The 15,842-nt window shown below is 41.3% G+C and overlaps 2 protein-coding genes across 3 annotated transcripts; one reads left to right on the top strand and one right to left on the bottom strand.

Annotated features, from left to right (window-relative positions):
- Positions 1–6,522: 6,522 nt before the first annotated feature.
- On the top strand, positions 6,523–7,615 carry LOC115683012 (uncharacterized). Of its 2 annotated transcripts, none has more exons than XM_056312643.1 (2): positions 6,523–7,142; positions 7,223–7,615. In XM_056312643.1, exons 1-2 carry the CDS (start codon positions 6,892–6,894, stop codon positions 7,464–7,466), a joined length of 495 nt encoding a protein of 164 aa, XP_056168618.1. In that variant the 5' UTR covers positions 6,523–6,891; the 3' UTR covers positions 7,467–7,615. The 2 variants fall into 2 exon arrangements, with proteins under 2 accessions (XP_056168618.1, XP_030463247.1); XM_030607387.2 differs by having other exon boundaries at positions 6,578–7,142; positions 7,244–7,615.
- Positions 7,616–8,322: 707 nt separating this feature from the next.
- LOC115683010 (small GTPase LIP1) lies at positions 8,323–13,068 on the bottom strand. Its single transcript, XM_030607383.2, has 7 exons — positions 12,379–13,068; positions 11,251–11,342; positions 11,014–11,155; positions 10,063–10,367; positions 9,499–9,552; positions 9,292–9,422; positions 8,323–8,795 (listed from the first exon to the last, which is right to left on the bottom strand). Exons 1-7 carry the CDS (start codon positions 12,467–12,469, stop codon positions 8,600–8,602), a joined length of 1,011 nt encoding a protein of 336 aa, XP_030463243.1. The 5' UTR covers positions 12,470–13,068; the 3' UTR covers positions 8,323–8,599.
- Positions 13,069–15,842: the final 2,774 nt, after the last annotated feature.

The following is a 15,842-nucleotide window of genomic DNA, read 5'->3' as shown; positions in this document are numbered from 1 at the left end:
TATTCAACCTAAATATGGTTTCTAATTATCAGAAAATTCCAATAAACTCTTTTTGGGTTTTCTCTTATCTAAATGAAAGCTAAGATATATGAAATGCACACGATATGAACTTAATCGAAATGCAATGACGCAGAAAAACAATGATATTTATCCTACATGACCTAATTCTAATGACGGGCATATTAATATGCAACTTTTATTACATAACATGCAATTCTAACTAAATGACCCTAACATGCACCCACTACATGACATGCTAGCAATGAAATGACATATATGATGACGTGGAAGATGACATGGCATTGATGACGTGACATGATGAGATGGCATTGATGAATGACATGGCATATAGCATGCATGATAACATGGGATAAGTGCAATCTAAATATTTGACGTGCACATTATGTTTTTGGTATTTTTCATTAATATTCGGAATTAATAATTGATGAAAATTAACTATTTAGATTAAGATGTTATCTAACATAAACTAGGAAATAAACTAAGTCCAATCCTAATTTAAATCGGAAAATTATTTTAATCTTCTAGAATCTATCCAAATAAACATTCTCCCCAAAACTATGTTAACTTATCAAGGAAATCTTATCTAAAATTATGTAGAAAAATCTATTCTAATCTAATGTGATATTTTTTTGTATTTTCTTTTAAGGAAACAATCAAGCAAAGATAAACTTTCGTAGCAAAATATAAGCAGCAAATCATAAAAGATAAGCAACAAATATTCCATTTGATTCAAAAAAGGTAACAAATAAAATCGATGATTATAGCCAAAGGATTATGGTTGGGATTGGTCGATTTTCCAAGCGGTCGAGAATCATATCTCGGGATTGAGATCGGATTGCCAACCTATGCACGTTGTCAACTTAGAAAAGTTTCCTAATTTAGAGCGATCCTAAAAAATCTAAGAGATATGCATATCACTCAAGTCTATTCAAATTAGGCAATAATATTCAAATTAGATTCGGATAATATCTCACCTAATCTCGAAGATTTACAGTGGATTAGACGCGGTGGTGCGGCTCCCTTACAATGGTGGTTCATGGCCAAGGGATGATGTCACGGCTAGGGGTGCTCGGTGCTTGGCCAACTGGCTAGCCGAAATAGGAAATCAGCATGGGTGGGCACGATGTTGCGGTGGTCTTGGTGCTGGCTTGACGGTGAGGCAAGGTAGCTCATGACCAAGGTGGTCCGCGGACTGCTCGGCCGTCTGGGCTTATGGCTAAAGTGCATGCTGATGGTCCTTGGCTGAGCTCACAATGATGGAACGAAGCAACTGGTCGTTGACAGAGAAAAGCTCGTTATAGCGGTATCGGACTTGGTCAGGCAGACTCGTGTTGCTTAGATCAACACAGTGTCATGGAAGGAAGCAGGCGGGCCGACCAGACGCGCTTCCGGCCCAATTTTCAGAAAATCATTGTTTATGTACTGTTCATGCACTGTTCAGCACTATAGCAACACTGTAGCAAGAAGAAAAATAGCACGGCACGATTGGGAGGCAAGCATGGTGCAATCTGGTGAAGTGATGGTGTAGCTCGAATCGTGGATAAGCATGACTCATTGGAGCAGCAGGTGGCAGGTGTGCGGCAAAGACTCTTCGGCTCGGACTGGTTCATGATGAAGATCGGTGTTGACCAAGCAACTTGGAACAGCGATAATGCGAGGCAAATCCGTTTGCCATCACCGGTCTGACACAAATGCAATTAGTAAACTATATAATAAATACTCCTAAAAATTATATGTTATGCAATTATATTATAATATTTTTGTTTAGGGAAAAAATATTAGTCTTTAATTTTTTATGCAATTAATTCTAAATGATTGGCTAAAATTTAGATGTCAACACAGCTGCTGCGCATGACATGAGGTTTGTTGTTTTTTCATTTATATTAGTTGCAAAAAGTGAGATCTCTTACAATCTTAGACTAGGTGTGTTGGAGACTTAAATTCATTCACCCGTCCAGCCGCAGGTGTAGAACTTCACAAGATTAGGTATTAATGAATAGAGCCCACAAGCTTGTCTTTTTTTGTTTTTTGAATTCCCTTCATGCGCTGCAACAATATTTAATGAAGAGCCCACTTTTTAGCATTATGATATTATAAAGGTGGGGCTTATGATTGAGAACAAATGGGGAAGCTCGTTGGAAGCTCTTATGACTATAGGAAGAAAAACGAAAAGAAAAGAAAGAAAGTTTGTGTCTGGTAGTTCCTTAGTCTCTTTTATTTTGAGATACGCTCTCTCTTTGGCGTATATTGCGAGATTTGTGCTATAAACAATGTGGGTATCGGGTGTAATTCCAGTGTTACACATTTTTGCAAAAATTTGTGCCCATAAACAGTTTTGGAAGAGAAATAAGAAATAAAAAAAGTTGCTTTTTGTTTCTCGGCACAATTTTGAGAATCAGTTTTTTTTCTTCTTTTTCTTTTTTTTGTTTTCTTCTTTTTGTGTTGCTGTTCTTGGGTTGTGGCCGGTCTGGGCGAGGCCGACCTCGCCATGACCGACGGTGAGCCGCCTCGCCCAGGCGGCGAGGGTCCAGCCCTCGCCCTCGCCTCCGCCGGCGGGCGACGGCCGTGATGCCCTCGTCGGCCCTAGGCTGTGGCGGGTCGCCGGCGACCGGCCATGGCCAAGGAAGAGAATGGGTAGAAAGAAAGAAAAAAAATATTAAACAATTCAAAATATTATTAATAAAAAGAAATTTTGTGTAGTTACCAAACGCATTTCTATTCTTTTCTATCCCGGGCATAGAAATTTTGGACAGTTACCAAACGCCTTCAAATGCTTAGAAATTGTTTCCGGGCACAGAATAAAAAAGAACAATTTCTGAGTAGAAATAGTTCCCCGGCATAGAAACATTGTCATGCGCACCCTTAGTCTCTTTTATTTTTAGACACGCTCTTTCTTTGGTGTATATTGCGAGATTTATGCTATAAACAATGTGGGTATCGGGTGTAATTCCAGTGTTGAGAAACACTAGAGTATGTGATCAATTAAAATCGTGTATTTTCCGATTTATAAGTGGATTATGGGCGGCTGACTCTCCTCGTGAATGTAGATTCCAGTATTCGGATCGAACCACATAAATCACTCTTGTCATTTTGGTAGCTATGTTTAGTTTAGGAGATTAGAGGATTGGTCTTTTATTTATCTGTTATTATATGTTCGGGATATGTTGATAGCAACTAAATATGAGTCTGATATTGATGTACTTAAGTGGTAGTTAAGTGCTGAATTTGGAATGAAATATATAGCTGTTGCTAAGAATTGGGTATGGAGATTTTGCATGATAGAGCTATTAAAAAGATTGTGGCACTTTTTAAAATGCAGTCAGCGAAATTTGTAGGTATACCTTTAACTGCACACTTTAAACTTTTTAATGAATTATCACCACAAATTGATGAAAAGGAGGAGCATATGTCTTGTGTCCCTTAATCTAGTGCAGTGTGTAGTATTAGGAATGTCATAATATGCACTAGGCCTGACATTTCACAAGCTGTGAGCGTTATTAACTGTTATATCAAGCGCCAAGGTAAGTCTCATTGGGAATTTACGAAGTGGGTTCTCAAATATTTAAAGAGGCTAGCAGACGTTGGTATTATGTACCAGAGGGATGGCAATAGTGGTGAGACCACGGGTTATATGTATTTGGATCACGGTGGTGACTTGGATGACTGCATATCATTAGCGGAATACGTGCTTTCATTAGCAGGTGGTGTAGTGAGTTGGAAGGCGTTTTTACAAGACGATGTTGCCATGTCCTCAACTGAGACAGAGTTCATGGCACTGATCTTTATGGCGAAGGAGGTGATCTTGTACCTAGAGTTGCAGGAGAAAAGTGTTATCATGCACTGTGACAACTAAAGTGCAATATATCTAGCTTATAATCCAATTTATTATAAGCGTACAAAGCATATCAATATCATATTCCATTTTATCCAAGATGTCATAGCAAAGGGAAAGGTTGTTGTAAAAAAAATTGCAATAGTAAAGGACCCGACAAACATGATGACGAAACCTGTTTTGTTTAGTGAAGCTCGAACTTGCTAAAGCTCGAATGGTGTTTGTAAAGAATAAGCATATGTTAGGGCGTTGGAAGAGCCAACATAAAATGAACACTATAACTTGACTACAAAAATCAAACCAAGGTGGATAATTGTTAAAATCATATCTTAAGTTTGAGCGCGTTGATTAAACACGGTCCAAACCGAGTTCGATTGAATAAACAAAATGCAACCACCGCTTTGATCTGTTAAAGCCGCAATAAATTCCTTGCATGCATGTTCGGCGGCTACATATGAAGTTTGTTGTTTTTTAATTTATACTAGCTGCAAAAGTAAGATCTTCTACGATCTTAGACTAGGCGTGCTGGAGACTTAAATTCATTCATCTATCCACCTCAGATGTAGAACTTCACAAACGTGTGCATTAATTAATGGAGCCCACAAGCTTGTCTACTTTTTGGTTGAATTCTCTTTATGCGCTGCAACAACATTTAATGAAGGCCTCCTTTTTGGCATAATAATATTACAAGGGATGCACATATGATTGAGTATAAATATGGGAGCTCGCTGGAAGCTCTTACGACCATCAGAAGAAAAAACAAAAGAGAAGAAAGAGAGTTTATGTCTAGTGGTCCCTTAGTCTCTTTTATTTTCTTTCATTTGTCCAATTGGATGTGACACGTTCTCTCTTTTGGTGTATATTGTGAGATTTGTGATGTAAACGCATGGGTATTTGGTGTAATTCTAGGGTTACGAATGCTAGAGTGTGCGAACCATTTTAATTATGTATTCTCCAATTTATTAGTTAATGACTAGCTCTCTCCATGGACATAAGCTTTAATATTCGGATTAAATTACGCAAATCTCTCATGTCATTTATTGTTTCTTGTTTTAACTTTCTCTAATAACTTCATGTCTTGATATATTTGCAAAGATCCAATATGTTTTACAATACGTCCGATGACATGGAGCCAAGTAAGAGAAATTGTGTCTTCTATTTGCACCGGCCATGGATAGCAGTGTTACCAGCCAACCATGGACGAGCTAGCGATGCTGACTCTAGTCCAAGCTGTCTTCGGCTTCATTCAGCCGGCTGAAGATAGAGATGGGAGAGGCCAAATTTGGAGTCCTCCAGATCAAAATCTAGACGAGTAAAGGCAGAGCCGACCGCAAGCAACAATGGTGAGGTGGCTCGGGCCGACCATGAGCGATGCCAAAAGGTGTGGAGATTGTTTGATGGCGAGCGACACTGTTGTCCAGATCTACAGCCATGGTCCAGATCTGGACCACCTGCTTTCTTTAGGACGAGCAACGTTGGAGCTGATCACTAGCGACAACGAAGGGGTGGCTCGGGCCAACCGCGAGCAACACTGAAAGGGGTGGAGAGTGTTTGACGCGATTGGCTAACGCGAGCGACACTGCTATCGTGATCTGTAGCCATTGTCCAAATTTGGACCGCCCGCTTTCTGTAGGCTCCATCTTTGTCATTCATGACCCGCTGTTGGTCTAGATCTACAACCATGGTGAACGCAGCTCCACCATTACTCGTCCAGATCAAGGCCTGAACACGGCTTAGCCTAACCGATCAATCGGTGATGTTGCTAGTTCATGATTGGCAACAAACACAAGCCCATATCGCCGGACGATCAGTGCTCTGTTGATGTTGGAAGAAGAGAGAGAAAAACCTAATATTTATTTTTTTGTTCAAAGTCAATGTCCATGTGTCAACCTATAATTTGACATGAGTACATAAATGTGCGTCATATCAGTAGCCGATGCGGGGAAAATGGACATCTAAGTGCAATAACTTTCGTACGATACTCACTTGAGTGCCATAACTTTTATTTTCGATCACTTGAATGTCATGACTTTTTAAAAACGTTCACCACAAGTGCTATGCCACGTTCGATTTCCGGCACTTAGGTTAACGTTTTTAAAATTTTTTTACACTTAAGTGATCGATTAAAAGTTATAACACTCGAATGAACGTTTTCTAGAAATTATGGCACTTAAGTGGTTGAAAAATAAGTTATAGCACTTAAGTGAGCGTTGTACAAAAGTTATGACACTTGTGATTCCGTTATCCCTTGATGTAGCGCTACACAACCACCAAATATTCCCTCCATGGATAGTGAATAGACCTGAACTCATATACTATAGGCGAACCATGGGCGGGCCCCTTTTGTAGTTCAGACCGATCGGCAAAAAAAAATATATATAATAAATATGCGGGCTGCACCGGTGTGCCTCGGGCCCAATCAGATTGGGCTGAGAACTATAGCTAGCTATAGGCCCTTGTGGCCCAAGTTGGACATGGGTAGGTCCGTGGGCTGCCAGGTCATAATCAAAAGTCGTCTTTCTATGGAAATGAAATCTATGTAGATAGTCAAGATAGAGTTGAACCATACGAAATTGTTAGCACTTAATGGCGTGAGAATCGAATTCGTGTTGTATATGTAAGAGTGACGGTGCCGTCAGCTTATCATTTTCCTATATATAATGCCCTCACATTAATCCATTCATTGATCGACCGGCCTTAATGGTACTCATCTTCATCCTTCATTTATCATCATTTTATTTCTCATTCTTCAATAATTATTCTTTGATTTGACCAAGTTTGAGCAAGAGGATAGGGGAAGATAGAAGCGTTTCCCCATAATCAAAGATAGAACGAAGCTTACGCAATGTCCTCAAACTGGACTCGTTCAAACGTGAGCAAAACCTACGCCCCAAGAATAGCATGGGTCGGAATTGAACGTGCGCACTAACCGCAACTTCAACAACAATAATGAGAAATGAGAAAGAAGAAACAAAGAAAAGAGAAAATCGATGTAGAACTGTAGTCATGATTTCATTTACCAAACAAAAATCAGAGACATGAGAAGGCTTAGGAGAATCACCAAGCTGTTTATTTTCTGGGTTTTGGTCGCACTCCACGCTCAAGCTCTCTCCACAGAAATAGGAGATGCAGGCCACAAGCATGCTAAAGCCGAAAAGGAGAAGCTATCCATTGCAAAGATTGTCATGGGCGCAGTTTCCCTCCTCAGAAAATCCCATGAAATCTCATGGATCAAGATTAAGACCATCATGAACAACATGCAGCTCCAATTCTTCCCTCCAGATTTAGAGTAAGTGATCACAGGCTTTGGCTAATTATAGATACCATCATTCTCATTCACGACTGGAAGCTTTAGTATCATAAGCAAAGCTTGAAAAATTGTGGAAACAGCTTTAGAAGCAGGGACGATGCGATTGTCGACGACCAGAATAATGCGGGCTCGAAAGTGAAACGTGCGGTCAAGAAGAGCTTTGGGACTAGCAAAGTGGCGGTGGAGGAAACTGCAAAATCTGCGGCTGAAGTTGTGGGAAAAGCGGTGCGCAAAACGGCGGAGAAGGTTAAAGAAAACATATCCGATGAAGATGAAGGCGAAGAGTCAAAATCGGAGCTTTAACGAAAAGATTGGTCAAATGATGCCGTCGTATTAGTTTCGTTTTCCTTTTTCCCCTTAAATGTTGTACTAGTTGATTAGTGAATTCTTGGATTATCTCCTTGAACCAAAGCTGCATTTGCATGCAGAAGTAATTATGCTCTTGATCTTAATCCCATCTCAGTGTCGCCAGATGAACGCCGAAACGACTCCAGTCGAAAAAAAGACAGGTGTATGCTGCGAAAAACCAATGATAGAGCAAATTTTATGTGTGCATTGACTTCCAAAGTGAAAATTCTTTCACTCGCTTATTAGCAAAATGGAATGCAAACAATGCAGGCTTTTTTTATATGAATTGTCACAGGTTAACACAAGCTCCTAAAGAGAGAAATTCAATCGTGAACATTTGAAAGATCACACTTCGATAACTTAAAACCGCGAAAATCTGATGAAATAGTCAACACTAGTTTGTTCTTTTGGCTTGACAACCAAAGATGTCTCGTCTCCTCCCATTTTCGCCGAAGAAATCAGGAAAGCCATATAAGTTCTGAAGCTCTCGAGTTCAATTTCTCTGGTTATTACCATCAATAAGGACATACGATTTCTGTCCCTTTGGTAGCCAGTAAAGTTTGCGAACAAAAACAAGAAGTACTATGTAATGCAGAAAATGAGATTGTAAATCATACATGTAAATCAAGGACAACACAGCAAAATCTCTAGATAAATCTGGTAGTCCTTGCTACAAGTCTACAACACAGATTTCGACCCAAGCTTGTTCAGGAAAGTGAGCTTCCCCAATCCAGGTAGATGGATTTTGTTTCCCTAATGGACTCAGAAGATAGCCCAACAACAAAATTTCAGAATAGGCAAGGCATCTCTGTTTTCCTGGCAAAGAATGATTCTTATATTTGGTTGAAAAATAGTATGAGAAGTTGATTGCAACAAATACTTCGTACTTTCAGATTCACCTAGATATCATACATGCTCTCTAAACCTGTACTGGACACCTCGTAAGGCAATAAAACCCAACAAACAAAGAATCTATTAACCCCGTTACAAGCGAAGTAACAAAGGAAACAAATTGAAGAAATCATGCTACATTTCCAATAGCTGAGGCATGATCTGTTCATGTCCCAAGATGCAAGAGGTGGACACTATCAGACGTTGATGTCGGCACGCTTTGATCTACCTGTGCTGGTGAATTCAGAGGAACTACTGTATGAAAATCTCGGAAACGTATAGTTCTCAGATACCGAAACTGGCTGCTGAGGATATAAAGTGGGAGGTGGTGTAAGATTATGCTGTGCTGGAAGAGGAGGGAGAGAATTATAGTTATAGGCACCACTGTTCACACTGCATAAAAAACAGAACCTCGGTAAGAAGAAAAAATGAAAGTTCTGTTTTATCTACTCCTATGGTTATGAAAAAGGTACGTATACTCTACACAAACAGCAACATCATAGCATCAAATTCCACATGTTTTATCGTCACATGAGATTCCAAACTACAAATTGCATCAAAAGCAAACTGCCATACATTAAAAAACAATACTCAAGTCACACAAAATCACATATTTTTGCAATCAAAAGGGTAAACAAAAACAGGAAGGGGGGGGGGGGGGGGGTGGTGCGGGGATACATCATTAATGGTTTGCTTTGCTTTCTTTGGAATTATAAAAGATCAAGAACTTCTGAAAGGAACATCCACTATCTAATCAGTTAATGCTGGCACTAACCACATGGAAACATAGAAAATATCCAACAGCTCAATCATGAATGAAGTTTCTAGAACATTTTAAGGTTGACAGTCATTTGCAAGCAAAGTTGAGAAAAAGGCAAGATGAGAGAACCTCGTATTCTTGTAAAACTGTTCATCATCACTCAAATCATCATCCAAACGCTGGGAAGTTCTCTGCACTGGAGAGACAGACCATGGATTGGCCGAAGGCAATTCTTCTGAGACATACCTTCTCCTGATTAACTGAAAAAAGAGTGCCCACTTTCAAATCAAGCAATAGAAGTACAATCTCTAAAGATGAAAGGACAACTGCACCTACCGTCTGAAAGAATTTCACTAAAGCTTCCTTGTCATATCTTGATTCTTTGGCAGCCTGCATTGTCAAATTGTAGAATTCATTAATTAAATATACTTATCATTGACTGTGAATAAGTACAGAGAAGACAACCAACAATACATGAGTACTTCTCATGATAAGATCTTGAAATCATCAATTAACTACCGTTCAAATTTGAACTATTCTCAGTTCTCACGACATCACATTTTCAATAAAAATGATCCTCAAATAAATAAAGGACTAAAGTGGGCAACTTTATGCAGATGATGCCTAGTACTTGCCCATCTTTCCAAGTGTATACGACAGCATATGCTACATTAGATCCGACCACGTTCTTTAACAAAGTAACTTCATTCCAAACATCATTATAGTGGACCATTTAAGCCTGCATTTATTACTTCAAAGAAGGGAAATCATAGACGTGACTAATATAAAGTTGAAAACAGCAAGGAAATCAATCACTTGCAAAGGCAGATACAGATTAAACAGCTAGCAGGAAGTTGTTAACGTAATAAGATGAACAAAAGCTTAAGCTGAGATTATTACCGCGAGGAGTCCACCACTGCCTGGAAATGTCTCTGTCAGTGGAAGTTCCTCACTAGATGGCAGTAATCCTTGCTTCTCAACCCACTGGCGAGCAGCATCCACAAGATTACCACTGCTTCCTCTTATTCCCTCTTTCACAGCTACATCTGCTTTGTTACCAATAACGAGGTATGGAACAGGAAGGCCACCAGGACCTCCAGATCCTAGAGGAGCAGAGAATGTTCCAGTTGCAGCTACTTCAGATGCCCATTTCTGCAAGCTTGATTTCGTCCTTCTTTGAGAGAGATCATGGACAAAAATAACACCTATCGTTGATAAGAATACACAGTTACACGTGGATAGTGAAGAACTTATCGACAAATCCGAAAGGTGCAGAGGTAACATGATTAAATTTTCAGCAGTAAGAGAAACCAAAGTTCCATGTTCGCACTTCAGACAAGGTTAGCTACACACTACCAGTCACAGATAGATACATATAACTACATTGATGCAAGGTGAATGTAAAATCATGCATATGGATGCAATGCACTCATTCTACCTGCTGTCCTAGGATTAACAATTTCCAAATGACAAACCAAAGATTAAAGTTTGTTGCCAAAAGAATGTTGAGATTTGTTCGATGTTCATCCGGTAAATATTAAATAACACTACTCACAAGCAAACATGGTAAGAAGCTCTTAATCCCTTTTGACCCTACAAAATATACACTGCCAACACTTCATTCAGATGCCTTGTGAACCACAGCTTAAGATGTAATAACTAACCCAATTGTGTACTTGCAGACCTGCAAGTGTCCTGTTATAAAACAGACAGTACAGATGCAAGGTGCAGAGACTTGCTGTTTTTTAACTCATACTGAAAGGATTCCCATTTTAATTCATCCGTACATGCAAAAGTAAACTTAACCATGATATAGCAGATCTGGACATACAAAAGTAGACTTATTCTCACCATTTATCTGAGAATAGAAAAGAGATCTGCAATCTTTGTAACGATCATGGCCTGACACGTCCCAAAGTTCAACAAAAAAATCTCTGTCAGCATCACCACTACTGCTAGCCGAAGAGCTACCAGAGTTTCCATAAGAAATAAGCTGGATCAGGAAAGAAACAGAAAACAGTTAATGTAAAGCTCGATTTCCAGAAATATCAACGGTCTCCTATGGAGGCAATTGTAGTTAGAGCATACCTTCAAACTAACTGTGCAACCAATCGTTTGGGCAGGGCGGGCAATGGAAAATCCTTTGACGATCAAATGGACGAGAGAGGTTTTTCCCACACCTAGCAAGATATTAAAAGTGATTAGATGCATAAAGCACAATTGATGCAAGTGACACTCGTAGATTTCTACAATTCCAAGTGCTGAACAAAACATAAAAGAGTACATTGTAAGAGCAGCACATAGGTAATTCACTCTAGGTCGAAATTGCATCTCCATTTATCAATTTTTTTTTTCTGTTTAATAACAGAGTGCAAATATTGCATAAAAAAAAGAGAGTTCAAATTTGTATCTTAAGGGTCCCCTGCCATGTAGACTAATTATCTGGTTCTAATCACAATGGAAATCACAGTGAAGCCCAACGCACTCTCCAATAGACGAAATATGGCTTTGTTCATGTGCTGTATAAGTATCTTCTTTTTCAGGAATTCTCCATAATTATCAGTGAGAAGACTGCAACATGGAGGATTTGCATAGACACGGTTCGAGCTTTCCTCCATCTAAATGATGACATATCTATAATACAGAGGGACTCATGAACAAATATAATAGACCATAAATTTCAGCAGGATAACTCCTTGTTCTAACAAAGCAAGGAATGAACCCATGAAGTCATCGATCTAAAGTGGGAAGAACAAGGGGAGTAATTCTCATTTCTAGACAACGAAGATAATCGGGGGAAGTCTTAACTCTAGTTCCCACATACTTGGCGAATGGTCCTACTGCCTTTTATCTTAATGCTAATGTGCTTTTGGATAACCTTGGAGAACGATGACGCCCCGAACTCTGACGTCTAACATAGAACGGAAGTTTCAACAATCTAGTCCTTGGGAGGGAAATACCATATTCACTCTCCCCCTGCTTTTCCCGTTACAATGGTTTGGGGCTTAATCATTGCAATTCTCCAACATTTGCCGCCCCAATGTGAAATCACTAGGCAGATTTACTTCGACAGCTCCGAACAGGGCCAACGAACGATTCAACCCATTATCAGCTCATGAAACCAATCCCAACCTCTCAGATTTTCCCAAACTAGACACGCAGAACACTAAGAAGAAAAGCCGAAAGGAAGAGTCATCAGCATCAGAATGAACTCACCCGAATCGCCAACAACAAGCACCCGGACCTGCCCACAAGGCAGCCCACCATTATGCTCTTTGACCTCCTTCTCACGTCCCCTCCAAAACATGTTTCCACGCGAAAAAAACCCTCCAACTAAAACCGACCCTCGCAGACACGCGACTCAATCTCTTCCCGCACACCAACCATATCCCATGAAAAGCTCTCAATCCTCACATCAGGTCGTAGATCAACCTTAATGCCCAGGCCCAGAAAACCACAGCACGATCCTCTGCAACGCTAAAAAGAGCGAGTTCTTGGAATCCCGAGCTCGGCAGATGGCCCCAGAGATCCGGCCTCCTCGAAACCTCCAAGAAAACGGGGGCGCTCGCTCGATCAGCCAACTGGGTGTCCGTCGAATTCGCTCGCCGTGAAACCGCACGCGGAATCAACCGATCCCGAGATCAAGAAGACAAGATTCTACCGAATCCGGCACGGCACGACGGCGACGACGGCGCTACCGAGCCGAACGGAGCTGTGGGAAGTTAACTCCGGTGAGCACCCGAAGCTCGGACGACGCGCGAAGCGATGACGAATCGATACGAGCGAAGTGCGCCGTGGAAACGAGATCCCGCAGAAGGGAGTTCCAGTTCGTGGATCGAAGGCGATGGGTGCGTAGATCTGCCTCCTCCTATTCACTGTTAACTCTCTCTCTCTCTCTCTCTCTCTCTCTCTCTCTCTCTCTCTCCTTCTGCAATTTTTTTTCTTTTTTCCTTTTCTTGCTTTTTGGTAGCCAGAAGCATAACCTCATTTTTTTTGGGAAAATTTCAAATAAAAATCCGAAATGCTTTCATTTTCCCAAATAAAAGCATAAACTGAACTTTGAGTTAAATAAGGACCTAAAGTGAACTCATGTTCTCAAATAAGGATCTGAAGTTGCTATAATAGTTTCAAATAGAGGTCTTACCTCACCGGCTTATTGGCCACTCAAATTTTTAGGCCGACCAAGGGCATTTTTGTCCAAAAAATAATTTTAACATAAATTTTAGGGAAAATTCTAATTTGGGGTCCAAAGTGGGGCCATTTTCTCAATTTGGGGTCCCAAGTGGATTTAGTGCCAAATTGGTACCCAAAGTCCCCAAAAAGTGTCAAATAAGGGTTTGGCGCCGGCACAAAATACCCGACTGCCGGCGATTCTCGCTGATAGTTCGGCTGAATCGAAATGTTGTTTTTATTTATTTTTTTCTTTTCCTTTTCCTCTTTTTTCTTTCTCCTGTCCCTCCGCCGGTCATTGCCGGGGCCGGCGGAGGTCGCCGGCCTCAGGCGGAGGCGGCCCTCGCGGCGAGGGCAACCCAGTGGCCGGCGAGGTCGCCTCGCGCGCGTCGAGCGAGGGCCGCCCTCGCCCGGGCCGGGCGGGCGAGGGCGACCTCGCCGTATCCGGCTGAAAGCATCCTCGCCGGATCTGGCGAGGGCGGCCTCGCCTGCCCCTGGGCGGGCGGCCGCCCGCCGGCGACCCAGGGTCGGCGAGGGTCTCCCGACGCCGGCGAGGGCGAGGCCGCCTCGCTCGGGCCGGGCGGCGAGGCGACCCTCGCCGGCCCCGGGTCCCCTCGCCGGCGAGGGCGGCCTCCGCCGAGGCCTGCGACCTCCGTGGGCCGGCAATGGCCTACGGAGGGAAAGGAGAAAAAAAAAGAAAAAAGAAAAAAAAATATAAAAACACTTGTTCGTCACGAATAGCATGCGGATCGCCTACGGCGAGTATTTTTGGCCTACGGCGACCCGCACTTTATTTGACACTTTTTTGGGGACTTTGGGTACCAATTTGGTACTAAGTCCACTTGGGACCCCAAATTGAGAAAATGGCCCCACTTTGGACCCTAAATTGGAATTTTCCCTAAATTTTAATTAAATTAGATTTAAAATTTAAAAAAGAAAAAAGAAAAACAGGGAGTAGGGCTGGCAGTTAGCCCTCCCCGCCTGTGGCTACCACCGCATTGTCGGATAGAGTTGAGGGCTGCTAGCCCTCATCAGAGTCGGAAGAGGGCGACGATCTTCTCCCAGATCTGGGCGAGGGTCGCTGGACATCTCCCCCGCTTGGGCAAGGGTCGTAGGTCTGGGGGAGGGCTGCCGGCCCCGTGCGAGATGATGAGGTTCGGCAGCCCTCCCCCAGACCTGGGCGAGGCCCGGCGACCCTTGTCTAGGTGGGGGCGAGGTCCGATGACCCTCGCACAGATCTAGGAGAGGGTCACTGCCCTCTCCTGGCTAGCAGGCCCTCGCCTTTGGCTGGCCACTCTCGTTGAGGCGCGGGCGACCCCGCCGCCCCCCCCCCCCAACCGGCGATGGAGAGGCGGCCATAGGCGAGGCTAGGCTCCCTCTTGTTTTTTTTTTTTTTTTAACTTTAGCTTTTTTTTTTCATTTTTGAGTTTGTTTTTTATGGAAAAAAACTGAAAAAGGAAAAAATTAATAAATTAAAAGACGAAGATGCCCTTGACTTCGATGTGGTGAGGCCCTTTTTTGAGATTGAGATGGCCACTTCAAACCCTTATTTGAGATAATATTTACTTTAGGCCTTTATTTGAGAAAATGAGGGCACTTCGGGTTCTTATTTGACACATAGTTCACTTCAGGCCCCTATTTGAGAAAATAAGAGCACTTCGGGTCCTTTTTTGGAATTTTCCCCATCTTTTACTATAAACCTCCTAAGAATTCCAAATTTCGCTGAAAAGGACTTTCACATCTTGCAACGATCTGTATTCTTTTTCTAATTTGATCCAAATCACTCATTTTCTCCTTATAATTTAGAAGACAGGGAAAATAATATAAATGGTCTCTAAACTTTGGTTTAATGTGGCATCTGAACTTTTAATTTGTTCAATGTGATCCCTGAATTTTAGCACGATATGCAATGTCATCCCTGAACTTTTAAGTTATTCAACAAGATCTTTGGATTTTTGGTATATGTTCAAATTAACCCTTAAATTATATGAAAATGTTCAATGTTGTATCTAAATTTGACTTAATGGAAGGACAATAGTTCAGTGATTAAATTAAACATGTACCAAAAGTTTAGAGATCGAATTGAATAATTACAAATTCATGGATCACATTACACGTTGGTGTAAAGTTCATGAACTACATTAAACAAATTAAAAGTTCAAAAAATATATTGCACATTAAACTAGAGTTCATGGATTATTTATGTTAGATATGGAGAATTTCTTAAAATAAGAGAGGATTTTTATGACCAAGGGAAAAACTCGAAACCTTCTTGTTCGGGCATCGTTGCTATCGGCCTGTTTACGGCATTAAATTCCAACATTTTTAAACGGGATAATTACGCGAGCCCGACTCTATTTAACTATCAATATTATTAGCCCCAGATCAAGGTTTAACAAATTCTAGGAAAATAAATTCCATACATGAGGGAAATGGGGTCAAAATTAGAAAAAAAGAAATATAAAGAAATGAAGTAAAAAAGGTGAGGAAAGAATATTAAGGTGGAGCGA

This window comes from Syzygium oleosum, unplaced genomic scaffold, assembly GCF_021117445.2.
Source record: "Syzygium oleosum isolate NSW1041296 unplaced genomic scaffold, Sole_v2.1 Sole_v2.06, whole genome shotgun sequence".
In the NCBI taxonomy this organism is placed as follows: domain Eukaryota; kingdom Viridiplantae; phylum Streptophyta; class Magnoliopsida; order Myrtales; family Myrtaceae; genus Syzygium; species Syzygium oleosum.
Note: the sequence above shows the minus strand (reverse complement) of the source record. Positions and strands in the feature narration are given on the sequence as shown.